Source organism: Barbus barbus (genome assembly GCF_936440315.1).
Source record: "Barbus barbus genome assembly, chromosome: 4".
Taxonomy (NCBI): domain Eukaryota; kingdom Metazoa; phylum Chordata; class Actinopteri; order Cypriniformes; family Cyprinidae; genus Barbus; species Barbus barbus.
Window position 1 is genome coordinate 16,557,596 of NC_136732.1, and position 27,212 is coordinate 16,584,807.

At 35.5% G+C, this 27,212-nt stretch overlaps 2 protein-coding genes across 6 annotated transcripts in view; one reads left to right on the forward strand and one right to left on the reverse strand.

Annotated features, from left to right (window-relative positions):
* Positions 1–2,827: 2,827 nt before the first annotated feature.
* On the forward strand, positions 2,828–18,171 carry LOC306868837 (histone-lysine N-methyltransferase EZH1-like). Of its 5 annotated transcripts, none has more exons than XM_079415235.1 (20): positions 2,828–3,171; positions 4,562–4,712; positions 5,413–5,538; positions 7,346–7,468; positions 7,914–8,031; positions 8,613–8,825; positions 9,469–9,571; positions 10,913–11,076; positions 11,429–11,520; positions 11,644–11,803; positions 12,932–13,113; positions 13,659–13,750; positions 13,868–13,896; positions 14,660–14,785; positions 15,292–15,470; positions 15,808–15,903; positions 15,992–16,073; positions 16,200–16,280; positions 16,365–16,449; positions 16,554–18,171. In XM_079415235.1, exons 2-20 carry the CDS (start codon positions 4,575–4,577, stop codon positions 16,612–16,614), a joined length of 2,250 nt encoding a protein of 749 aa, XP_079271361.1. In that variant the 5' UTR covers positions 2,828–3,171; positions 4,562–4,574; the 3' UTR covers positions 16,615–18,171. The 5 variants fall into 5 exon arrangements, 3 of the variants coding, with proteins under 3 accessions (XP_079271361.1, XP_079271360.1, XP_079271362.1); XR_013784133.1 differs by having other exon boundaries at positions 2,856–3,171; positions 15,992–16,038; positions 16,554–18,168; XM_079415234.1 differs by having other exon boundaries at positions 2,856–3,171; positions 15,992–16,280; positions 16,554–17,648.
* A 4,354-nt stretch (positions 18,172–22,525) lies between these two features.
* LOC306865268 (contactin-associated protein 1-like) overlaps positions 22,526–27,212 on the reverse strand; it is a gene marked incomplete at both ends in the record, with an annotated part of 28,881 nt that continues 24,194 nt past the window's right edge. Inside the window, 6 exons of the mRNA XM_079409789.1 lie at positions 22,526–22,725; positions 24,019–24,063; positions 24,721–24,951; positions 25,040–25,133; positions 25,223–25,350; positions 25,422–25,664. Of these exons, the coding sequence (XP_079265915.1) occupies positions 22,526–22,725; positions 24,019–24,063; positions 24,721–24,951; positions 25,040–25,133; positions 25,223–25,350; positions 25,422–25,664 (941 nt within the window). The remainder of the gene's footprint in view (positions 22,726–24,018; positions 24,064–24,720; positions 24,952–25,039; positions 25,134–25,222; positions 25,351–25,421; positions 25,665–27,212) is intronic.

Here is a 27,212-nt window from a genome sequence, read left to right on the forward strand (position 1 = left end):
TAGGATCACACAGGGATGACATTGTCACACTAATATTGTGGTTCACTAAAATAAAGTTTAATAAAGTCAGAAAGCATTTTTTTCCCCATATAGAAACAAATATGCTGCTCAGATCTGTGAACAGAAAATGTGCTCAAATTGTTCATGAATGCAATGTAGGTCAGTGGTTTTCAAACTGTGGGTCACAACCTGTGGTCTGATTCATGAAACAAATGTCTCTTATAAGTCAGTTCTTTTAATGAATTCTTCAAAAAGACTCACAATCTCAAGAGTTCCGTCTGAATCCCTTAGACAAAGAATTAACTAACTCCGTCTGTAAGTCTGCAACTTTCCACTGTACAAATGGTTCTTTACAGTTGGAAAATGTTCTTTAGATTTTTTACATTTTCTCTACACTTTCTCTACAACTGTTCTTTTAAGAACTATTCACTGAAAGGTTGTTGTTGTTGTTTTTTGGTGGAACCCAAATGGCATCTCTGCAAAAATCCCCTTTTGGAACTTTTAGTGTGTTCACAGATGCCATAAAAAGTATGTAAATAAGTATGTAAACAATATTCCTTTTGCATTCAAATATCAATCTCAAACAGAAAGCTTGTATACACATTTGCATTTACATCCTTTACATTTAGCACACATTTTTAGCCAAACTTACTTACAGAAGAGGAGCCTCTGTATCTGGAGCTGTCTCTTTAAAGCCTCTGTATCTGGAGTTGTTCAACAGCATGTCACAGTCTCTACTATATTTCATTTCATCCTCTAAACTCCGGGCCTCAGAGCAAAGAACCCATCCCTCAGTACCCCACACACCGGCTGATACTAATCTTCATTTGACATGCCAAAACCAACATCCAGGGTTTACACTGCACATAATTAAAAACTTTCCACAGATAAGACCTCCCTCTTATGTCTATCTTTCTGCCTGTGTTTGCTTCTGTAGTGAAGTCCAAGATAAACACCGGACTGGCCTAAGAAAACCCTGTTAGGATGGGGCCATTACTGGGATAAGGGTGTGATGAAAAATTGCGTTGCCACTCCATCTATCACATACTGAAGTGCTGTGCAACACCACCTCAATTCTACAGACAGAAGAAGCTAAAACACCTGCACATGTCCAATCTTTAACCAAGCCTACATAAGCGCAAACCAAAACACACAATGTCAGTATCAGAAAACAGAAGACAGAAAACCTAATTAAATTCAGATACAGTAAACAAAACATCAGTATCTAACAAAATATGTTTTTCCCTCGTTAGTTAAAGGAATTGTGTCATCATTTACTCACCCTCATGTTGTTCCAAACCTGCATTACTTTCTTCTGTGAATCACAAAACAGGTTACTCTGAAGAATGTTGGCAACCAAACCATTTAGGTTACAACTGATGTCCATTGTATGGACAAAAACATTTCTCAAAATATCTTCTTTTATGTTCCACTGTATCAAATACAGTCATATAGGTTTGGACTGACATGAGGGTGAGTAAATGAGGCAATTTTAATTTTTGGTGAACTGGTCTTTTATGTTAAAATATCACTTTTATGTTAAAGTATCAAGAATGCAACAAAAAACTCCCTATGTTTTTCTTTAAGTCAATAATCGGTGAAACCAAACCAAATATCATTTCCATGTTCTTACAGGACAAAAACGTTTGTTCTTTCACATGCAGCTTAATGCAATTCAGAGAATGTCAACGAATACTCCGGGATAGCTATGTCAAAAACTAAAATGAAAATCCCTGTGTTGTTCCAAATACGACTTCCTTGCTTGTGAAACACAAAAAGAGTCGCCATTCACTTCATTGCATATTTTTTCAAACAAAACCTAAAACTGAACAGGGTCTGAGATTGTGCTTCTACCTAATATATTATTCTGTGCGTTTAACTAAAGAAAGAAAGCCAAACAAGTTTAGAGCAACTTGAGTAAGACTTCTGACTTTTAGGTGATCTGTCTCTTTAAAAAAATAGGACTGAGGTATAAATGGTTACATGTCGCCACCGAGTGGATTCATAAATATCAAAACATCTGTCGTAATCGAGCTATATAAGATGTATTCTTAAATTATATAACATAATATAACTTATTATTATTGGATGTGTAGTTGTAGCATTACAATTATTATTATTATTTTTAAAGTTTATTATAAAAATATTTTTAAAAATAATAGTGACAACAGCAGTCATTGGTAATAGCCAATTACTGACATAATCTGTGCCAGGGAGCGGTGAACGTATAAAGCATTTACTGCTATTCATACAGTTCAACTGCGTTGCGATCTCTCTCTCGAGCGCGCTCTCGTTGGTCACATGACTTGCAGAGAAGGGCAGTGCCTTCTGTCACGCTGCCCTCGCTCGCTCTCTGGAGGAAAACAGCACATGCTAAGCGCTGCGGATCTCAAGGGAGCCGTCCAAAAACAAGACCCATTGGATCCTCAAGCCAAGCCCCTTTGCGCGGAGCCTTCTGTCTCTGCATACATTAACATCCACGTGTACATATATTCCGTATATGATTAGGTATCTTGCTATAAAGTAAATACAACTACTTCAATGGTTTATAAGTCACATGTTTGTATGTCATCAGCACTTTATTTTTTATATATTAATGTATAAATCAATTTATTTTTTTATATATAATATATTAAAATACTTTTTTTCATGCGTATTTTTATTTATAATTAAAATGATAAAACATGCTACTATGGGAAAATTCAATAATAATAATAATAATAGACAGTAGATAATCGTTATTAATCGATTAATCACATCTTAAATGACGCTTACTAAATGTGCTCAAGCACATGTTTGCATGCAGGCTATTAATTATTCAGAAAATGAGTTGCATGATTATTTTCCTCCTCGGTGCACTCGTAGCCTGTGGTCCAGCCAAAGAGAGCTGGAGTATGTTCATAATAAAGACGTCACCCTGTGCTTTGACCGTGCCAACCAAGTGCGCAGCTCTTAACTGTACAACTACAATCTCGACATGCTCACGGATGACCGAGGAATCCTCGCACCCCTCAACACAAGCAGTCTGGCACCGACATCTGCAGCGGCTCGCTAGCCAGGACACCGTTTTTCAGTACAGGACGTTTTTGGGCACGCGGACTTCTTTGCTGCGCACTTGAAGCTGAAGCTGATTCGCGAGAGGGTTTAAAGGAAGGAGCAGGGACTCTTAAGGTATTTCAAACTGTGATTCTCCGTATCGACCTCCAGCATGCGCGAGAAAGCTAAAGCATGTGCATAAGACATGTTTAATAAATCGTCTCGGCGTGTATCGTTTGCTTCGTAGTGTCTATTGCACGTATTTGTTTTAACGCGTGGCGTTGTTGAAGCTTAGCGTCCTTCATTAACGCTTTCGTTCGTGGCCCGTGCAGCCTTGCGTAATTCGTTCCCAAACAACATTTTATGTTTCATTTCAGTTCCTCGAAAGTTCGAGAAAGCAGTATTGGAGGGTTAAGAAATGGTGAAAAGTGTACTACGCACTTATCTGATGATATGGGCTCGTGAGAGACACGCCCACTTCCAGTGTGAGGATGTTTTTCCCCGCACAGTCTCACTTGGATGCGATGCGCATAGCCTGTTTTGTTCTGTGGCAGCCAACGCGCTCCTTTTTTGTCTTTTTCCATTAAATTACTGTTTGGGTAACCTGAAGTGCTAATCTAAATTGGGGACCTTTAAATCGTGTGATGCAGAATGTTAGTTGTCTTTTGTGAACTGCAGGGGGCAGTAAGGGAGTCCTATATGGAGTCACTACTGATGATAAAGTTTGAGTCATGCAATTTATAAGTCCCTTGTGTGCGTATGTCTGTGAAAGAGAGTGAGTCACATCTGACGGGAACCCTTATGGAAGGTGCTGTTTATCACATCCCAGAAAATATATTTACCATGATGAAGAAGAATCTATGGATTCACGAGAATAACTATCAATACAGATGATTTTATGCACCATAATATATTTACAGTGTTGGGAAGGTTACTTTGAAAATGTAATAGGTTACAAGTTACCCAATACCCTATATTTAAAATGTAATAAGTAGTGTAACTGTTTCAAGTACTTTAATGTAACTGATTACATTTGATTACTTTTCTAAATTTCTAGCAGATGTTTTCAAATCATTTTCAATCATTTAAAGCAGGCAGGGTTAACCTTACAGTTGTACTCAACACTGATTACTGTCAGACTTTCACAATCCTTCATCACTTGAATTAAGATTATTATCATTTAATTTTAAAGCACAGCCACCACAAAATCAGACTTTAAGCACCTCTTTTTACTTTGAGTTCATTCTGAGGTTAAATACAGATTTAAAATAATAAGAAGCCGTTTAGTAGCTATGATACTGTTTCTGAAATCAAATCTTTGCATAGCTATTACAGGAAACACTGGCATCTAACAATGCCTTGGAAAAAAGTTCATCCTAAAACATAAACCCAAACAGGAAATAAAACTATTGAATTTTATAAAATCCTTAAACATACTGTTTGTTCCAGTGTTGTCTGAATGTGAGCTCAGCTTGGCTGGATGTGTATTCATCCCATATATAAGTATTGCTCATGTGCCTTGTAGTCAGGTGAGGCTGATGATGGAGGAGGTGTCAGTTCCCCAGTCCTGCACTGCAAAGCCCCCCCGCAGTCTGCTGGAATGGAAGAAGAGAGTCAAGTCTGAGTACATGAGGTTAAGACAGCTGAAACGCTTCCGCAAAGCTGAGGAGGTCAAGGTAGGTCTTTTGTTGTTGTTTTTTTTTCTTTTCTTTCCTTTACTCTTTCAATATGATTTATTCTGTATTTCTATACTACATTGGGGTAAGTTTTTTTTTTTTTTTTTTTTTAGCAGTTAATAATTTCATTAATCAAAGATGCATTAATCAAAGGTGGCAGTAAATACATTAATAATGTTCCAAAAACATTCAGTTTCAAATAAATGGTGTTCTTTGAACTTTCTATTCATTAAGGAGTCCTAAAGATTTAGGTTTAGGTTCAAAAAAGATCCCAAAAATAAGGACAAAGAAATGTTTCTTGAGCATCAAATCAGCATATTAGAATGATTTCTGAAGGATCATGTGACTCTGAAGACTGGAGTAATGATGCTGAAAATTCAGCAGGAATAAATTACATAATTAAATTATTATTTTAAAATGTATTAAAATAGAAAACACTTATTTTAATTTGTAATTATATGTCATAACATTAGTGTTTTACTGTATTTTTCATCAAATAAATTTAGCTTTGGTGAGTATATCTGACTTCTTTCAAAAACATAAAAAAGAAATCTTACCAACCACAATCTTCTGAATGGTAGTGTATTTCTTTTAGAATTTTTTCATTATTCTGCCCCCTTTTATTGCCTTGATTTGTTTTCTGTGTTTTCAGTTCATATAATTTAGTCTTTTAAACTATTAAGCTGTGTGTTTTTCACAGGCTCTTTTCCAGTCAAATCGCCGCAAGATTGAAGGAAGAACTGAGCTGCTGAATGAGGAATGGTCCAAGCTCCAAATCCAGTCCATTCCCCTTTCCACAACCAGTGGCTCTCTGCCCAGCAAAAAGGCAAGAATGACAGCTGGAGGCCTTGACCACCACAAACCAGTGTCAGTCATCTTGCATCTGCTCTATGACACTAGATCGCTTTACTGTGAATTGCCCCTGCTAATTCAGCACAAGACTGTCCCCCTTAGCTGATTTATGAGCTGAATCAATACATAGTCAGCTTTGCCTCGCCATTCCCAAACATAATTTATTCTAACAAAATGCCAGTAATGACTCAAGATCAGGTGCCACAGTTTGTCTTCTATTTCAGGCAGAACGTACTTTATCACATCCTACCTGACAAGCGTTTAGATCAATCTAATGATGTTATTAATGGACGGACTGTGGCACAGTTAACCTCTGATTAATTAGTCAGGGCAAATATTACCAGCAGGCCGGTAAAATGCAGCAGTGGTTTTTTTTCTCTCTCTTCGTAAAATTGCTCTGTTGCCAAACATGTATTTGTATGTTTGCCAAGCCAGAGCTCAATATCTGAAACTCCTGTGATATCCACAATAAAAGCAGCCAGCGGGCACAGCAGAGCTGAGCTCTCTGTGGAATACAGTGAGACTGCTCAACATACCAGCACAGCTGGATCCTGCTTGTAATAGCACTGGAAAACAATACCATATTTGATGTTCTTTAGATAACACTAAACCAAATATTTTGATTAGTGGGTTATGATATAGTAATTTCTCAGGGCACACATTTGGTCCCAATTCAATTCTTCTTGACCTTATGACATTTCTATCACTGATTTGGTTTGGAATTAAATTCTTTAATTATTTATTCACCCTCATGTTGTTCCAGTATGACTTTTTGCTCATACTTTATTTTAAGGTACTTCTGCCTCAATACACTCTTAATTTGCTATTAATTGTTAGTAAGGTAGTAAGGTTGTTAAGTTTAGGTATTTGGTAGGATTGTAGAATATGGTCATGCAGAATATGTGCTTTATAAGTACCAATAAATTATCAATATTTTAATAATGGGTATGCTAAAAAGCAACTAGTTAATAGTGAGAATCGGTCCCTAGTGTTAGACTTTTTTCCCCTGTCAAACAAAAGGAGACATACTGAATACTGTTAGCCTTTTTACAATTAAGCATGACTGAAGCTTTTAAACATAAAAAAGGACACAAAAGCATTATTTAAAAATATATGGTCTGTACAAATAGTGCTCTATATTCCTTATGAAGCCATACAAGTTTTGAGTGATTAACAGACACAATTATAAAATAAGTTGTTATCTCACACATTTCCATTTTGGTTTTTAATGAATCATATTTAATCCAGTTTAGAGAATGGTCTGAATGATCTGGCCACAAATCAGCCTCATCTGGTTCTGAGGTTCAGTTTGATTCAAACGATTTACAGCTATCATATGGCTTCAAGAAATTCAGACTTGGAATACAGTGCATGCATTGTATGGACTACTTTCATGATGCATTTACATCCTTTTTGAAACTTGAAAGCCTCAGTTAATATTTATTGTAAAATGCATGGAAAGGAGTGACCAGTTTAATTCTTTAAATGTCTCCTTTTTTCCCCAGAAGAAAGAAAGTCATACAGGTTTGAAACTATTTAAATGATGACAGTATTTTAATTTTGGGTCAACTTTTCATTTTATAATACATTAACTTTTTAATTTAGATTTAAATTCAGTAATCTGTCAGTGAAATATAGCCAATGTAAAATTAATATATTCAAATGACACTGACTAATTAACATATGCAGGACTAAAGCAATTTAGCGGTCCTCTAATAGTTTTGAGTGACACTTTGACTTGTCTTCTGTTTTCCTGTCTTCCCTTTCTTGTCCAATCACAGTTGTGCATGGTAGAGTCTGGCTTTCCGTCTTTCCCGAACCAGGCAGTTGCCATGCGTCCCTTGACAACTGTTGCTGGGATACCATTCATGTACTCATGGTCCCCTTTGCAGCAGAACTTCATGGTACTGGATGTGGACAATAAGCACACACACATTAACACACATAAAAAGCACTCAGTCATGATCACCATTAGAAGCCTGTGTCTACAGACAAATAAGGAGAGAGAGAGAGGAAAATAGAAGAAAAGCATCATTTATGACACTGGTCATTTTGAAAGTAGGTCATCCTGCAGCAGCGCATTCACATGTTCTGACAGCTCAAAGCATGTGTTTTTGAAATCATCTCTCAGGTAGAGGAGGATGTGCGTCTTTAAACGCCTACACTCACTTACAGGCACAAATATAGGAATACACAAAAACAGCCACCAACAAAACACGTTTACAATATCGTTGTGCATTTATCTCTCATTAGAGGAACCTCACTGATACATGAATGCATATGGAACATGTCTTTATATAAATCAATAAAATCACTAAAAAGTCTTTCCTCCCTCTCTTTGTTTCTGAGGTGGAAGATGAGACATTTCTGCATAATATCCCCTACATGGGAGACGAGGTGTTGGAACAGGATGAAGCTTTCCTGGAAGAGCTTATTGACAATTATGACGGGGTGCATGGAGACAGAGGTGAGCATCACAATATGTATTTATACACACTACGAGAGGCGTCGCTAGTCCTGAGCTGAATCTCCTCTGGAAAGCCCTGAATGTTTTAAAGGCATTTTTATTGTTTTTGTAAGTGTCATTTTTTATGAAAAATACAATAAAAAAGTAATACTGTGAAATATTACAATTTAAAATAACTGTTTGTTTTTTTTATTAGGATATATTTTAAAATATAATTTATCCCTGTGATGGCAAAGTAAAATTTTCTTCAGCTATTACTCCAGTCTTCAGTGTCACATGATCCTTCAGAATTCATTCTAATATACTGATTTGATGTTAAAGAAACCTTTCTTATTATCAATGTTGAAAACAGTCGTGCTGCTTAATATTTTTGTGGAAACTGATACAGATAGAAGGCGTTTGTAACATTATAAATGTCTTAAATGTCACTTTTGATTAATTGAATGCATCCTTGCTGATTGAAAGTATTCATTTCTGTAAATAGTGCTGACAGTAGTGCAGTAGTGTACATGCTAATCAATATATAACTTGTATGTGAATCTTAGACAGGCAGTCAGTATGTAAGTATCTTGTACCAACAGAAGGAGGCTTCATAAATGATGAGATCTTTAAAGAGCTGGTGGAGGCACTGAGCCAATATTCAGACCCAGAGGAAGAGGAAGAGGAGGAGGAAGAACCCTCTGAGAGAACAGAGAATAAGGAGGAAGAGGAGAAAGAGGTGCAGAAAACGACAGCTGAAGAACCAGAAGAGTCACAAGTGGGCTTTTCCAAAAGGAAGAGGAGCACTGATGAAGGTGAGTTGGTTTTGAACAGAAGTAAAATAATGGAATAATTATTATAATAAAATTTAATGTAAAAAGGTATGATATAATATATTTAAAAAAACAATTTATTATTGTTTAATTAGATTTTTTAAATTGAATTTGAATTATTTAAAAGGAAATGGGTTTACTGACCAAAAATGTATTAATGCCTTTGTATTGTAAAAAAATAATAATAAGACATTTAAATAAATAAATAAATCAGTAATTTTGATGATATTTTGGGTCATATGATCATATGTTGGATCAAATTACCATAGAATTAGGGCTTTTAATAGACAATCGGTGGTGTAGCACTGTAAATCTTTCAGCTTTCCAGTGATTTGAATTTCACTGGTTTAACAACAAATAGACTAGAGATCACATGCATTGCCCATCAGATCAGCCTCTGTCTCTATGTCTATGTGCAATTATTTGCTCTGAGTTCCACCTCTATTCCCAGTGAGGGCTGGACAGACCTGTTTGTTCATTCAGTTTGTTTTAGGACAGTATCCAGGTACGGTACACCCTGACCCTTAAACATGCACACACACATAAGCCCATGCACTACTCTACTTTTGCTTTAAAAGTCAAATTCAGGACAATGCTGATTTTAGTCTCACTTTTCCCTCATTAGGAAGAGAGCTCTCTGCCAATAAGAAGATTCCTCACGACAAGATTTTCACAGCTATTGCGTCTATGTTTCCATACAAAGGCACCATGGAGGAGCTGAAGGACAAGTAGGCCACCCTGTTGATTTAACCTTAAGTTTTAGAAATGAATGGGATCAGGACATGAGGAAGTCCAGATTCAAACTGGCTTCTCTCAATGCACGCCAAATTGTGTATGCTGTCAAGCTGGTTTCTAAATACTCCCAAGTCTTCCATAGTTTGGACAAACAGGTTAGCTTGTTTTAGTGATTTTCAGTTCAGTCCAGTTAATTAATTTACACAATGCTGTTCCAAACAAAAGCTTTTATTCACCAAGAGTATGCATCCATAATGGCAAACCTAACATGCGTGCACATTCTTCACATGACTAGGAAAGTATATGTCATGCCACCTTCAAGCTGTGGTAAATGAAGGTTCATGGGAAGCTCCTCGGGCTCTGCTGTCAGCTGGCTGTGCAGCCCCCGCAGCAGCAGTGGAAACAAAAACCCGACACAGTCTGCCTTATCATCCAACTGTTTACCGTTTCATGTCATTATTGTTCATTCCACCAGCTGTGCTCATTTTATTTCTTTCCGCTGGCTGGAGGAAATCTGTGGATGAGAGTTGTGTTTAATAGCCTGTTATGTGTGTCAAACAAATTCAGCACTTTAAAGGGATAGTTCGTCCAAAACAGAACATTCTGTCATCATTTTATTCACTTCAAAATTGTATGACTTTCTTTTATTGAAAAAAATTAAAAAGGGGCTAAAAAATACACAGAAATAATACTTAAATACACAGCACAACAGTTCATTGTGACTACGGCTGTTAATATGCAACATGAGGATGAGTAAATATTGGCAGAATTGCATTGTTCTTCCACATACACTACCATTCATTTTTTTTGAAAGAAATTAATTTTATTCAGCAAAGGGCACATTAAATTGATCAACAGTGACAGTAAACATATGAATAATGTCACTAGAGATTTCTATTCCAAATAAATTCTGTTTCTTTCTATTTTTTTCTTCAGATAATTCAGAAAAAATGTATCTTGGTTTCCACAAATATTTAAAGCAGCACATCTGTTTTAAACATTGATAATAATGAGAAATATTTCTTGAGCAGCAAATCATATTAGAATTTTTGAAGGATTTGAATTTTTGAAGGATCATGTGATACTGAAGACTGGAGTAATGATCCTAAAAATTACATAAATTGCATAAATGACAAAATATACTAAAATAAAAAACAGTTATTTCAAATTCAAACAATATTTCACAGTATATATTATATATTTTTGACCAAATAAATGCAGCCTTGGTGAGCATAAGAGACTTCTTTAAACCCCAAACTTGCTGTAGTTTCGGTATAGTGTGTTTTGCTGTTATTACAAATAATAATGTAACTGTATTTTTCTCTCTCTTGCAGGTATAAGGATCTCCTGGAGCCATCCAGCCCTGTGAAGTTGCCTCCTCTCTGCACGCCCAACATGGACGGCCCCTTTGCCAAATCTGTTCAGAGAGAGCAAAGTCTGCACTCTTTTCACACACTCTTCTGTCGCCGCTGCTTTAAATACGACTGCTTCTTGCACCGTAAGAAATTATAATGTCCTTCTATACTCTTCTGCCTTTTTTGTGTTTATTCAGATGGAGAGCATGATGCATGATACAATCTGTCCTTCGGGACATGTTCCTGAATTATGTACAATACAATACCTTTCAAGTATGATACCATTTTGTACAATCTTCATCAGTACATCAAGAATACAGATATGCCCTGTTTAAACTTGGCAATAAAGTTTGTCTGAAATGATCTGCTCACAAGTGGTCAGCTGAGTATCATACTATATTTAGTATATAATTATAATTATATTATATTTAGCAGTGACCACTTATGATGGAATTATCCAAAATGGATGTAAATTAGTACATTGTTTGTGTTCAGCCTTCCATGCATCTCCTAATGTGTATAAGAGGAAGAATAAAGAGATCCGAATGGAGACAGAGCCCTGTGGACTGGACTGCTTTCTGCTGCAGGTACAGCTTTCTGTATTTCATACGTTTTTCTACTTAGCTGAGAATTTATAATTTCATGAACTTGGATTCAATTTATAATGTAATTCAATTTATAATTTCTCTTTATCTCTTCTTTGGTCATAGAAAGGGGCAAAAGAGTTTGCTGATCAAAACATGCAGAGGTCTCAAAGGCCCCAGCGTCGACGCCGACAGCCCCGCCCCTCGAGTTCCTGTGGCCCCACCCCCTCAGGCTCCGGTGAGGAGGGAAAAGGAGACAGCGATCATGAGACTACCAGCTCCTCAGGTACAGAGGATAAAGAGTTAATAGTTTATCCAGACCACAATAACACAGATGAAACACACAGCCAAACCTTCCCTTGCCAAAAATAACTCTTGTCCCATGGTGAGTTATTTGTCTAAATTGCAACAGAGACATCACTGGAAATGTTTGCTGACACACAGGAACATTATTAGCGGTGCTTGCTAAACTAATAATTATTATTTTCACCTGTCGAATGATAAAACAGGGAAACGATTGTACAGGCTTACATTTAAAGGAGGGATCCAAGCCATATCTATTATAACCCTAGTATATCCATAAGAGTATAGTAGAGATTTTGGCCTAAACTCATCACATTCTAGCAACCACCAAAAGATGCTTGTAACCACATAGGAGTGCACTAACAACAACTAACTAAAACTCATGCACAGTTTATCAGTACCATTACAGACACATTATCTGGTCATCAACTGATATACAGTATTACAATATTTATTGGTTAGTATTGCATATTTAATTGTTTATCATTCTTATTTTTACATTTTGATTACCTTTACCATCATCTGATGCTCACTTAGTTATTTTTTAAAAACACAAATAATTTAGTAACATTATAATCTTTAGCAAATCTCAAGATTAATATCTATTTTCATACTGTACATTATAATGTTGTGATGCCTTAATTCATATGTAGCATTTAAAAATGACTCATTTTAGTTTTTATTTTATTCCTGTGATGGCAAATCTGAATTTTCAGCAGGCATTAATACAGAAATCATTCTAGTTTGTTGATTTAGTACTCAAGTAACAAATAGTGTTATTAGCATTGTTAAAAACAATTGTGCTTATTATTTTTGTGGAAGACATGACATTTTATTTTAGCATTCTTTGATGAATAAGAACAGAATTTATTTGAAATAGAACTCTTTTATAACATTATAAATGTTTTTACTGTCACGTTTGATCAGTATAAGGCATCCTTACTGAATAAAAGTATTAATTTCTTTAAAAAAAATCTTGATTATAAACTTTCTTAGACAAAATAGTATAGGCTTTTAATTAAAAAGTTGAATATCAAATATCAGCTGCTGCTATTCAGCTCTGATTTACATGAAAACCTGACATTTAGCTCTGTGCATGTTTGTGTGTCAGAAGGTAACTCTCGGTGTCCCAGTCCCACCAAACTGAGACCAGGGGAGGAAGGAACAGAGGAGTCCGTTTTGCCTCCTCAGTGGAGCGGAGCAGAGGAGTCTCTGTTCAGAGTCTTGCACGGCACATATTACAACAACTTCTGCTCTATTGCACGACTCATTGGTACCAAGACATGTAGAGAGGTACGCACACAAATGACAATGAACAGGAGGTTATATATGTGTCTTTTGCTAGTTGGGTAATGTATTGTCTGGTAACTCATTGGTAAAGGAGTTTATTAATGCAGATCTGAATTGAATTAAAACGTATTAAATGTGTGGAAAGTATTTACTCAAAAGCAGAGACAATGAAAATGTGTGTGTTTAAATGTATGACTGTGTGCCTGTGTGTTTTTCCCAGAAAGACTGTGGTTTGGCTAACTGGAAATGTGATTACATCAAATCATGTGTTTTTCTTTCATTTAGGGAATGGTCCAAATCTTTTTCTAGAAGAGTGTTGTTTTGGTTGTGTATTTGTGTGTGTATGTGCGTGTTAGTGTGTGTGAGAGCTCCTATGGCAAAGATCAACATGATAATTAGCGGTTACGTCTCAGCTGGGTTTCAAAGTTCTGACTAACGCCCATTAAGTGTTCACTGGATAGTGATGCAGTGTGTGTGTGTGTGTGTGTGTCTATGTGTAACATGTTGCAATGCTCGGTCTCATGTGATTATGTATGACTTTCTGTCAGGTTTATGAGTTTGCAGTGAAAGAGGTGCTGATTCACCGTGTTCCACTGGAGGATGGTGGGATCTCACCACAGAAGAAAAAACGAAAGCACAGGCAAGATGTTAACACACCCTTACCTGGCTGTTAGGTTCATGCTGTTATAAGCTGGATGTTGCACAGGCAGCAAAATACTAACATTAGAGCTAAACTTTGTTTCTGTTTGTTTGATAGATTATGGGCAAAGATACAGTTGAAGAAAGGTAAGACTCTCAACTTCAATACCAGACTGAGGCGAGGTTTCAGTGGTTTGGCAGGTTCAGGAATGGACAAACAGAAGGAAAAGTCATGGAGATGCATATAGTTAGGGAGATTATTCTGGCTGGTGATTAGTAGTTGGACAAATAAATAATAGTTAGTTTAATGGTTTGTTCATGTGCATATGCTTATTTCACATGTACCTTTAGAAATCATTTATTCACCTTCAGTGCAGAAACAAAGACTTTAAAACAAATATTAAACAGGGTAGAATAACACGAATATAATATTCTAAGGTTTTCAGTTCTTAATGTAACGTTTAAAGTATTAGTATCAGTATCTTTAAATATTTAAAATGCAGTCAGAATATTGAAATGGTGTTAAAAAATTGCAAAAGGCATATCTATATTCATTATAGTAATTATAGTCAGAATAATTCGGTTCTAAAATATTTAATTTCTATTAAATATGATTATTAAATATTAAGATTGCAGTAGCGCTTTACAATAAGGTTAGTTTTTAACAGTTGATGCTGTAAGACTCAGAGCATTTATTAATCTACACTATATACTGATGATAGGTAATTGGTGTTTGTTAATAATACAGGTTAATCAAACCTTATTGTAAAATGTTAGCAAAACTGCTCTTTGTGAGTGCACTTTCTGAAAAGTAATTAAAATATGTAATAATCACACATTTTTGGAACCATAATGGAAAGGCTTTGTTCAGAACGAATTGTTGTCATTTCCCTTTCTATTTGTCTTACAGACAACTCATCTAATCAAGTGTACAATTATCAGCCATGTGACCACCCTGAGCACCCATGTGATAGCTCCTGCTCATGTGTGATGACACAAAACTTTTGTGAGAAATTCTGCCAGTGTGATCGGGAGTGTGAGTTCAACACAAATGCACATATACACACATGCAAACTCTTGAAAAATATTCTAATTTAAGTATACAGTATAACACTGTTCTAAAATAAAGGGCAAAACAGACCCTTTTGTTTCAGAACATTTTATAAGTAAAATAAACTTTTTTTGAATTTGAAGAAAGGCTATTGGAGTTATGTACTATGAAGGCTTTTTCATTCTCTCTCACTTTATCTTATCTTACACTATTAAAACACAATTTTACTGTGTAGATCTATAATATCTATAGAATTACATCTCTGTCCAATGCTCAACTATTGCTTCTGTTTTTATGTTTATACACCACTAGGGGGCACCAACAGAACAAGCAGTGAATAAATGACACACTTTAACTCTAATAAATCGTTGTACCATTTTGACATTTACTCAAACTACGTGATTTTGAACATCCATTTATTTTAGGCATAAGAACACCTCAAACATTAACAGGTCACTTTAACCAAGTACTGCTCTGGGTGTTTGTTCTAGGTCAGAACCGGTTTCCTGGCTGTCGCTGCAAGACTCAGTGTAACACCAAGCAGTGTCCCTGTTACCTGGCGGTGCGGGAGTGTGACCCTGACCTCTGCATGACCTGTGGGGCCGCAGAGCACTGGGACAGCAAACAGGTCTCCTGTAAGAACTGCAGCATTCAGAGAGGACTCAAGAAGGTATGAAGTACATTCCAGTGACACTGTAAACTAACTATCTATCTATCTATCTATCTATCTATCTATCTATCTATCTATCTATCTATCTATCTATCTATCTATCTATCTATCTATCTATCTATCTATCTATCTATCTATCTATCTATCTATCTATCTATCTATCTATCTATCTATCTATCTATTTTATTGTTCCATCGTTCTACCATTATGTTGCTTTATCTGTCTATCTATCTAGTATTTATCCAATATCTTATCCCAACATGGTGATATTCAAAAGGGAAATAATTGATGCAGAAGATGCTTTAGTGATATAAATGTTGTTTAACCTGTTTGCCAGCACCTGCTCCTGGCCCCATCTGATGTTGCAGGGTGGGGTACATTTATCAAAGAGCCAGTCCAGAAGAACGAGTTCATCTCTGAGTACTGTGGAGAGGTGTGTGGAAATCACACACACCCCTGATGATGAGCACTAGCTGTTGTGATTTTTATGAAAGTTGCATTATGTGTGTGTGTGTTTGTAGCTTATTTCCCAGGATGAAGCAGACAGGAGGGGCAGAATCTATGACAAGTACATGTCCAGTTTTCTGTTCAACTTGAACAATGGTATCAGCTTCACTCATTCTATTCTATTCTATTCTATTCTATTCTATTCTATTCTATTCTATTCTATTCTATTGTCTTTTAGATGTCAATTTGGTGTTTTTAAAATAGTGTTTTATATCATTCCAGACTTTGTAGTGGATGCCACTCGAAAAGGGAATAAAATACGATTTGCCAACCACTCCGTCAACCCCAATTGTTACGCAAAAGGTACTTTATTTCATCACATAAATATCGAAGCACTTTATGTTGAAGCTATTAAGCACGTTGGTTGTGGTGTTGGTTTTATTACAGTTGTCATGGTTAATGGTGATCACCGCATTGGAATCTTTGCCAAGCGAGCTATACAGCGAGGAGAAGAGCTCTTTTTTGACTACAGGTATGTTTTGCTTGTTTCAGCAATACCGTTACATCACAAATAGACACTCATATATGCAGTTTAATTTCATTTTGTGGTGTCATTTTATTTTTCCTGCTTCTTAGATACAGTCAAGCGGATGCATTGAAGTATGTGGGTATTGAGAGGGAAATCGAAATTGTGTAGACACGCTTTCCTTAAGTGTATCCTCATTTACCTGGTAACATTTTTGTCTACCCACAATGCTCTGCACTTCACTGACATTACAGATTGATTTGATGATCCAGTCAGATGGTGATATCTCTACCTTAACCTTTGGTTTAATTGACTTGTCTGAACAAGCGTTTTTGTTTACTTCTTTGAGATAACGTTTGTGATGACCTAAAGAAACCAAAAGGTGTCCTCAGATTTACTAATCCACTCCTCCACATTTGCACTATATGGCCAATAACACAGGATATTGATAGACGGCACCATTTTCTCTGTCATGGAAGGAAAAATGACAGTTCACACAACTGTCATGAAGTTTTTCTTTTATAATCCCATCTCTCCATTCATAAGGCTCTGTAATCAGCTTTTGAAATAGATATAAGCTCTGTATGCTCAATATATACTGTAACTGCAAACTGAATGCATCAAACCTAGCCGTCGTTGTTGTTTCTGGTCAAAATATTCTGTTGTGCAAAACATCAAGCAATATTTCATAGTTACATTTGCACTTATAGTCAGTCAGGCCAGTATCTTCTCTATTTAGAACAAATTTCAGTAAATTTGTCTGCAGCCTGGTGTCATTTGATGTTAGCCTGTTACTGTAATGTGCACACCTCTGCTATCTGTATATCTATCTGTCTAACTATCTATCTCTCTCTCTCTCTCGGCTGTAAACTGCTTGCTGTATTGCACAAAGCTGGCTCATGTTGTCAGAGATTAGCATTCTAGCTAACATAGCACTAAGGCAGTTAATCTTCTTCTCTGCTTAAACTGTATGAGGTCAAATATTGTTAATGTTCTGTAGAAGTAAACAAAACAAGTAACCATATTAACCGGCAGACTGAATGTGAACCGTGAGCTAAAGAGTGACTTCAAGGACATTGTTTAGCAGGCTGTTTTTTTAAGAGTGAACAAAAGAGTGTACAAAATAGGCCTAACAAGAGTTAGGGTTTGGGTTTCACTGTCATATGTTACATTTTATGTAAAATAAAGAACTAAACCAAATGATCATATTTGTTTAACATGCCCTAGAATTTTAACTGCATTTCACATGTTCACTAAATACAAATGTGGGCAATAATTTTGCAAAGCTGAGAAAATAATTCCTAGTGTCTTGTAAAATACTTATACTTATATATGCACCTATCTGAAATCCATTATAGAAAGAGTCCTCGGAGTTTGTCTTTCCTTCAGGCTTCTTTTATTAAAGTGTCATTTGGGATTTGTGTTGATTCTACACAGTCATGGTCATTTACAATGAGGATGACACAAACAAAACCAGAACTAAAGAATTAGGAAAACTCAAAATGAACACCTTGTCACACCTGACCACAAACCTGAAATTACCTGCTTGTAAGAGGAATACCATTATAAGAATTTGTACGATTCCATGAAACTAGTTCAACTTTAACTTTGGAGATTTTCATGGGAATTATTTTGGCAAATGCATCGCATTCACAGGACCTACAGTTCCCCTGAATCAACCTCAAGAGCACAGTGGTAATAAAAGATCATTGAGATCACAATGATAACAAATAATGTACGCAATGTTCATTTACCCTCAGAAGATGCAGTTTACAGTACCGTTCAAAGGTTTGGGGTGTACAATCTTTTTTATGTTTTGGAATGAAATCTCATGCTCACCAAGGCTGCATTTATTTGACCAAAACGTCAGGAAATACAGTGAAATATTATACTCTCAGAAAAAAGGTACAAAGCTGTCACTGTGGCAAAAGCTAAAAGGCAAAAGCTTACCCCTAATGTATATTAGTACCTTAAAGATACATATTGGCGCTTTACGGTGTGTGTGTGTGTGTGTACATATATATATATATATATATATATATATTAACTGTCACTTTAGATAAACTTAATGCAGCCTTGAAAAAAATCTTATTGACCCCATACCTTTAAAGGGTATTTTACTTCAATGGTATGTTTGCACCAAGTACAAATAGCAACTTGTTTACAGTGCAAATAGTGATAGATGCTATTCAAAAAAGTAAAAAAAAAATCAATGTTATTTGCACTATGTATAAATTGCCTGAGGAAAAAGTGGGTTAAGTTTGTGAAATAGCCACTGTTAACAAAGTTGGCTGTTTGCACAAAAGATACATACAGCTACAATCGTCACCAACATGACACTCAGAGTGGAATTTATCCACAATAAAAATGGCCTACAAGATTTCAGATTTGTTCAGACAGGACTTGTAAATATGTAGTGCATTTGGAAAAGATAAAGAAAATACTTCACAGTGAATTAGTGTGTTTATACAGTATGTACATGAAAAATGCATTAAATGTAAAATGAAAAAAAGACAATTCCCTACAAAACAGAGGTGAAGGTCGCATATTAAGTAATACATTTCTTTAAATGAAACAAATGGACCTCCATGTGCCAATAAGTGATGTTGTTTTCTTTAAACATTCAGTCAATGAGGTAACTCTCCTATTAGCTGCAGTATTAACACAGACGACACGCAATACCTCATTTATCCAAACAAACATCGCACAAGCTAGTGCTGAATACCAGCCCTCAATCACTGTCATTTACACTGTCCGCTCGCTTCTCGTTTCACATTAACATTCATCTGGAACAGACTGTGGGTTACATTTACTTTTGTCTGAGCATCACCACACTTTGGTGTTGGTGTTCAATCATTTATACTGACTATATAGGTTTTAAAGAAAACGTCAAGTAGGAAGAGACTAACATTTCATTCTTCATTCAAGACACTCTTCAAAGCAAAAATGAATTGAAAGTCCACATTTCACTGGTTTAGAGAACGATAGAGGAGAAGTAAAAGAATGAGGGATACAAAAAGAATAAAAAGACAAAACCTGGCAGAGGTCATGAGGTTAAAGCTGGACTTATTCATTCAATACTCATCTATTCAAAATACTCTCACGTGCCTGCCTTTTTTATACAAATTAGAATGATAAAAAGAGAAGTACACTTTATTTATACATATACATAGACAGCATAATCTGTGGGTGAATATTATGTGATCTCTTTGATAAAAGCTCTTATGGCTCTGTTAAAGAAACAAACTAAAGAACATGTGCCTGGCACCGGAAGCAGCGGATTCTTTTTTTCTTATTGCATTTCGATGAAAAGTGCAGTTGTCATGCAAAATGCATAGCTTCTAAAGATAATACATGTGTTCTACCTTATTTGCTCTTTTGTTTTAATAGCTCATTGTAAATCTGGGAAGATGATGGAAGTGCTCTAAGCTCTTGGTAAGACCGGCATAAAAACAGCTAAGAAGCAGCAGCAACAATGGTGTCCTACAACAAACGCATGAATGAAGTTATAAAAACCATGAATCTATACATGGGAGTCTTTCATCCACAGACAGTCTGTGATGTGTGAAAGCCTCTTGACACACATCGACAATCAGACTAGTGCTGAACTGCTCAGTGTTTCATGCCAAGAAAGCTTTCATATTTGATCTCATGTAAAAATATCAGCTGCTTTTTGATTACTTCTGTCCAAAATCTACCTTTAACAAACTGATTGTAATTTATGATATTACCATAACACATTAAGTTTGCTATTCCTCTAATTTCCTAAAGATGCAATTTTAGTATTTCTGTCACTCCGTTATTGTTGATCCCAAGATAACACAGTTTGTTCACCTTTTTCTGATCAATATGTAGATTATAGGCTCCACAACTACAAGTGAACACATTCGGCCCACAGATGCTCCACACTATAAAAAGTGCAGACTGTCTAAAACAGTGTTTCCCAAACAGTTTTGTTCTTATGTAGCTAATAAGTCCATCAATAAGGCAAAATTATCCCGTTATCACTTATAAATCAATTCAGGATGTCATTTTTAAAGAAAAATCTGAATTATGGACGAAAAATACTACAGAAATATCAAACTTGCGCACATTACAAATATTTGTGTTTTTTATTTTTTATTAAAAATGAACTGAAAAAAGATATTAATTCCAATAAGTTTTTATATTGGACATCCTTGTTGGGAATCACTGGTCTGAAATGCTTCATCATCAATCACGTGACATGAATATGATGTGGACTAAACAGAAGTATTACATCATTACACTCTATTATAAGAAACTATATCATTTTGCTTTGGCCCACAGGAAGAACTCTCTTGAAAAGACAGGAACGGACACAAGCAGAAAAACAGCTTCAACTCCAATCACTGATCTGTGGCATCATTATAATCAGACACACTCAAACACAATACAGTTTTTACCTGCCCTCATTCATGTACTGTTGGGTTTGTAAAATATCAACTGAAACTTTATTTCAGAGTCAAAATGTCTAGAGAACGGCTTGAAAAGGCTGGTGTGTGTTGCTGTAGCAGCAGTGAGAAGAACATGTAGCTCTCTGTGCCATGCCATCATGACCACCGTTACCAACCCTGAGACATACAGTTCAACACACCCAGTTCATTACAGCACTCATTGGGCTTTAGTCAAGAAACATTTCTATGTACTGCGAATCTTTCATGGAGCTAAATTTCCTTCTGCTTGTTTCATGAGGCCTACTGTGTGGTTTTTACAAAAATCTCCTAATCTTTATGAATCTTATACCACATAATGCTGTTCACAAGCAAGATGTAATATGGCTACTATCACAAAAACACCTTTCTGTAGTTTTTGATAGATAATAATATTTCCCCAGACACATTATTGTTCAGCACATTAATGTCATTGTGCTCTAAAGAAGCTGAAGCCATTCAATGCCATTGACTCTTCATCTCTTATAAGCGCTGCATCCAATTTTAGACGGTATTAAACACACATATAAATACTTATATAGCATTAGCTATGTCTGAGCAAATTCCTCCATACATTAATGAAGTTTTAGCGATATTAAAACATTTCAAAACACTCTACTCTGAAGGTTGTTGTGCATTTTGTGCAGATTCTCTCATGAACACAACAACATGGCTATCAAGCACACGACTTCTGCCAGTACACAATAATGAGCCAAAACTTTCACTTAGTATATACAGGGTTCCCACACCCTTACACCAATTCATTTTCAATTTTTCCAGTAATTTATGATTTTTTAAATAATACAGATTTTTATTACAGTATATTATTTATTTTATGGGCATAACTAGAAAGATTTATTCTGACTACAAAACTGTCTTATTTTTAAGATTTTTATCAATTTTCCAGCTAGTTGTGATTTTTTTTAAATAAGCATTTTGAAAACATTTTTATTGTGATTGCACTCACAACTAGTGAATTTGTAACCAATACAACATTTTTGAGATGGCCATAACTACAAAGAGTTATATTACAGACTACAGAAATGAACATGACTTTAATATTTTACTCATTTTCATGACTTTTCCAGTCGTTTGGGATTTTTTAAAATAATGAATTTGTAAAAACAATTTTACTGAGATTGCAGACAAAAATCTCATTTCTAATCAATAAAATATCATTGTGATGGGCACGACTATGTAAATGTATATTTACAACACACATTTCCGTGACTTTTCCATGATTGTAATAATTTCCAATACTGTTTTCTAGGCCTAGAAATCACAATTCTTAAATACCCTGATACCTCTGACCGTGGGAACCCTGAATCGATCTTTCAAAGTTTCTTGTAATGTTGCTGAGGCACTTCAGTCGGCCTGCACTGCAAGTGCTCATTGATCAGATGGTAAATTGTCTCTAGCCTGCTTATTTTGAACCCTGCCAAAAGCACCAAATGTCAGATTACACTGTAAAAATAATGGGGCAGAAAAATAAATATAGTTACATTAACATAAAGGCAAAAGATACATTAAAAAAAAATCACATTTGCAACTCGTTCTTCAGTCTTCACCATTTACCTCCGTCATAATCACCAGCACTCCTCCCCTATCTTCAAGACAGCCCTCAGTTTGTGTTATTCATTGGGACTTTCCTCCTGTATTTCCGGCAGGTTCTTTCTATCCTTGCGCAGAGTATCAGTGAGGGGCCGAGCAGAGCTAGGGGACTCCAGCTGCTTCGGTTCATTAGTGTGGTAACTGCCTTTATACCTGTATAGGTAAATGTAGAGGCCGTACAGGATCAGGAAGAGCAGCATCAGAGACACTGTTACGATTACTGTGGAAAAAATGACACAAAGAGAGAGCAGTTGTTAGCATTAAGCTTAATACTCTTACGGTGCTCTGGTTGAGCTGTCTGCAAATGATGGCTTAAAAGTCATTTGTATCATGTTGCAGAATTGACAGGAGAGACTGCTGACTGTCAGCTCAAATGTACTCATAAGCTTTAAAGGGATAGTTCACCCAAAACTAAACATTTTCGGCATCATTTACTTACTCTCGTGGTGTTCCAAACCTGTATACTGTCACATTTTTCTGTGAAACACAAATGGAGGATTTTCATGCAACCAAACTGACATGGATTATTTTTATGATTACTAAAGTTCACTTTAAAGTGGTCACTATTGTTATTGTGGAAAAGAGCAGCATAAAGATTCTTCAAAATTTAATTTTTGTGTTCCACAAAACAACAGTTTGGGACAATATGAGAGTCAGCAAATGAGTGTTCATTTTTGGGCGAATTGTTCTTTTAACATCTTGACATCTTGTAGATTTTCTGTGTTGCTGTGAGAGCTGTTTCCACTGGTAAAAAGGATTAAGTGTGTGTGTGTGTGTGTGTGTGTGTGTGTGTGTGTGTGTGTGTGTGTGTGTGTGTGGGGGAGAAATAAGTCTTGTTTATCCTGGAAAAGAGATGACAATCAGACCGTTAGAAAAAAAAGAGGATTTGAGTGAAGCAATGATGGATAATTGCAAATGATGAGCAAGGATTCTGATAAATCTCTTTATGAAAATATAAGCGTTCAGTTTGAAAAATGGTCTTGTCATATTGTTTTGATGAGTCTTTAATTTTTAAATGATCTCATTAGTATTATAACAGAAGTTCTGTAAAACATTTACAATAAAAAATTAACAGATTAATGTAACAGTGACATATTTTGAAATATGGACATTAAAGATCTGACGCGTATTACACCTTGATTTATTCTACATACAGTATATTATCCTTATATGACGTTGCATAACAGATTATACCAAATTTATGCAGCATTATGCAGAAGCTTATATTCCCATGAATGTTCCCTAGTCTTGTGTTCTGCAAATTAAGAGGCTTTTAAAAACAGTTTTTAGCATTACTAACAGAAAGCATGATTTGAAGTACTGGCTGAAATGCTGAATAGGAATAAAAGACAAAGAAAAGCAAGAAGAACAGAATACATAAATACATTAAAAAAATAGTTTTGGGGGGATTTTTATCACTTTTATTAGGAGGATGGTGGAAATCTGACAGGAATAAAAAAAAAATAGAGTTATATATGCTTTAAAAAAGATAATAAAATGAGTGTAAACTTACATGTCATCCAAGGTGGGGTAACATCATCATGAATGTAATAAAAGACTAAAAAAAAAAAAACATTGAGTGTTAAAAACAACCTTTAAAAACAAGTTTTTTTACTCATAGAGTAAAAATTACATTTATTTAAAACAAATCCTTTTACAATACATACACTAATAACTTGCTCAAAAGTAATAAAAGTAGGGTAAATTCAGATAAATCCGGTTTACTTTACTTCACCCTACATTTATTTACTTTCACTACCATGTTTTGAGGTCAGATTTGAAATGTTTCTGAAAGAAGTCTCTTACGCTGACTATAGGCTGCATTTATTTGATCACAAAATTTACAGTAAAAAAAAACGGTAATATTGTGAGATATAATTATTAGCAGCCATCACTCCATTCTTCAGTGTCACATGATTCTAATATGCTAATATGCTCCTCAAGAAACACGTATTATTATCAGAATTGAAAACAGTTGTGCTGCTTAATATTTTTGTGGAAACCTTGATACATGTTTTCAGGATTCTATGATGAATAGAAAGTTTAAAAGAACAGCTTTTATTTGAAATAGAAATCTTTTGCAACATTATAAATGTCTTTACTGCCACTTTTTATCAATTTGATAAGTATTCATTTCTTTCCAAAACAAACAAACATTTGAACGGTAGTGTATGTTAGAAGGCAATCATGCGAATGTCGGGATATGTAGACTTACACAGGCCAGTGAACCAGGGGTCATCCTCCCAAGGGACATATCCTAAAACAGGGGGAAACGCCCCACAGTTAGACTCCACCACATACCCTTGAGTCGTCACTGGTGGATTGGTTATATTAGGTCGGAAGTAAGCCTTCAGAGGAGCAAAAATATTATATCGGACCCCTGATATACAGCCCATAAAACCTGGACTGTTGTGCCTCTGAATTTCGTAGTCGACACCTCCCACCTCTATGAAGAAGAAAAGAAATCAGATCAATCTATTAAATGCAACTTTTCATCCACAGGCAACAAGTTAAGAAAAATATGCCGGTCTTACCCATGACTCTACCCAAGAATATAGACTTTGGTGAATCAAATCTGGGAATCTCTCCTGGTATTAACTTCTCAATCCATGGATCCATGTAATCCACCTAGATCCAGGTGCAAATACACATACAAACAGTGTGCTTTTGCTATGCTAATAACTCTAGATCTAGTTTGATCTTGTTTGAGATCATACCTGTGTCCATATGGTGTAGTTGTGTCGGGTGATGTTGACAAAATGAGGGAAGCCGTCGGCCATGTTTCTATCAGTCAATTTAAATTTGTAGCTTATAATCCCAAGACGATATCTCAGCGAAAGAGTCCCTGCAAAGGTGGTGACATCAGTGCTAAAGCCAATGTTTTGTATGCATTGGTGTGATTGTGTGTGTGTTTACCATCTTTCTTGAGCAGGACGGCAATGTAATCATTGCTGAAAGAGCTGATATAAAGCAGCACCGCTGGGGCCTGTAGAGTGCTAAAGCTGAACTCTATGTCATCAGTTGTTGTGTTGTAGCCGAGGGTGAAGTTGTGCCAGTGAGGCTCTATCCAAAAGTTCGCCCACCATGCATCAAAGGAAATCGGTTCTTTGCGGATGTCATACCGCAACCATGCTCCCACATCAAAGAATGCCCCAATATCTAAAAGGATGTGACAAAAACAGAGATCACAGTGTTGTATATGTCAGGTCAAGTCTCACGGGCAATCCTACCACATGCTGCTTTAACTTGTTTTTAGAAAAAAAACTTCATCATAATAACATGTCATTAGACTAAAAAAGAATAGACTTGTAACCGTTTATATAATATTTTAGTACTAGAAGTTAGTATGAAGTTATTTTACCTGTGTGGGATTTAAATTGTAATATCATGGCTGTCAAGCGATTTAATAGCAATTAATATAAACTATTCAGTTCCCTTTCAAAAAGAGAAAAGTAGAGAAACATTAAATATATGCGATCACATACATCCATATTTCTAAAATCTTAAGAAAAAAAAATTCCAGTCCTTGAATCTGACTGGTCGCAATTAAAAAATATTAGGATTTTTTTTTTTTATCTGTGTTTGTCAGGTCCAGATTTTACAGTGACTCTTTCTGAAAGTTACATAGTTACACCAGTAGGTGGAGACAATTGAATGTCTGTATGAGTGAGTCATTTGTATGATTCACTTTATTCATCAATTTATTCAAAACGCTGATTCATTCAGAAACAAAACAAGTGACAGGTTGAATTCAAAACTGAAATAGTAAGAGTAATTTGTCTGTATGTTGTTCCAAACTCAGTCCTGAGTCTTTGTATCATTTACTCAACCAGTTTGTTCAAAAACACTGATTTATTTGGCAACACAACAAGTGACTGGCTGCATCCAAAATCACATACTCTATCAGGAGTTGCATCTTCTGAATAAGTACTTACTTTGTGACTGAAAGTATGTTCTATAAAGTATAAATGTATGTAGAATTAATATAATTCGGATCTACTTCATTCAACATGTTGTTTTTGTCATATGACCTTCCAGCGTCAGTTGTATCACTACATTGCCAGTCACAAAACATCAACTGTGGACTCAATGGACAATGTAATCTGAGTAATAGGTAATGTGTTCTACAGTTTAATGAATACTACATTGTGGGGAAGTATGCATATTATATGCAGGAACTGTTTTAAAAGTCATTGTCATTTGATGCAATTGATTTGTTCAAAATATTCTGAATAATAAGGTCCCCACAATAACATTTCTATTGATGATAATATTTAATTTGTCACGTAAAGAATCAAATTTTCTATTAACTGACAAATAGGTGCTTAATTATTTAATTGCATCTTAACTCATTTAACTTTGACAGGTCTACTAATTTATTGTAGATTTAATTATATACCTTAAGGGATTTTATATATATATATATATATATATGTGTGTGTGTGTGTGTGTGTGACCCTGGACCACAAAACCAGTCATAATTGAGATTTATGATTGAGATACAACTATTTGAAAATCTGGAATCTGAGGGTGCAAAAAAAAATCTAAATATTGAGAAAATCGCCTTTAAAGTTGTCCAAATGAAGTTCTTAGCAATGCATATTACTAATCAAAAATTAAGTTTTGATAAAAAATTTTTGGTAGGAAATTTACAAAATATCGTCACGGAATATGATCTTTACATAATGTCCTAATGATTTTTGGCAA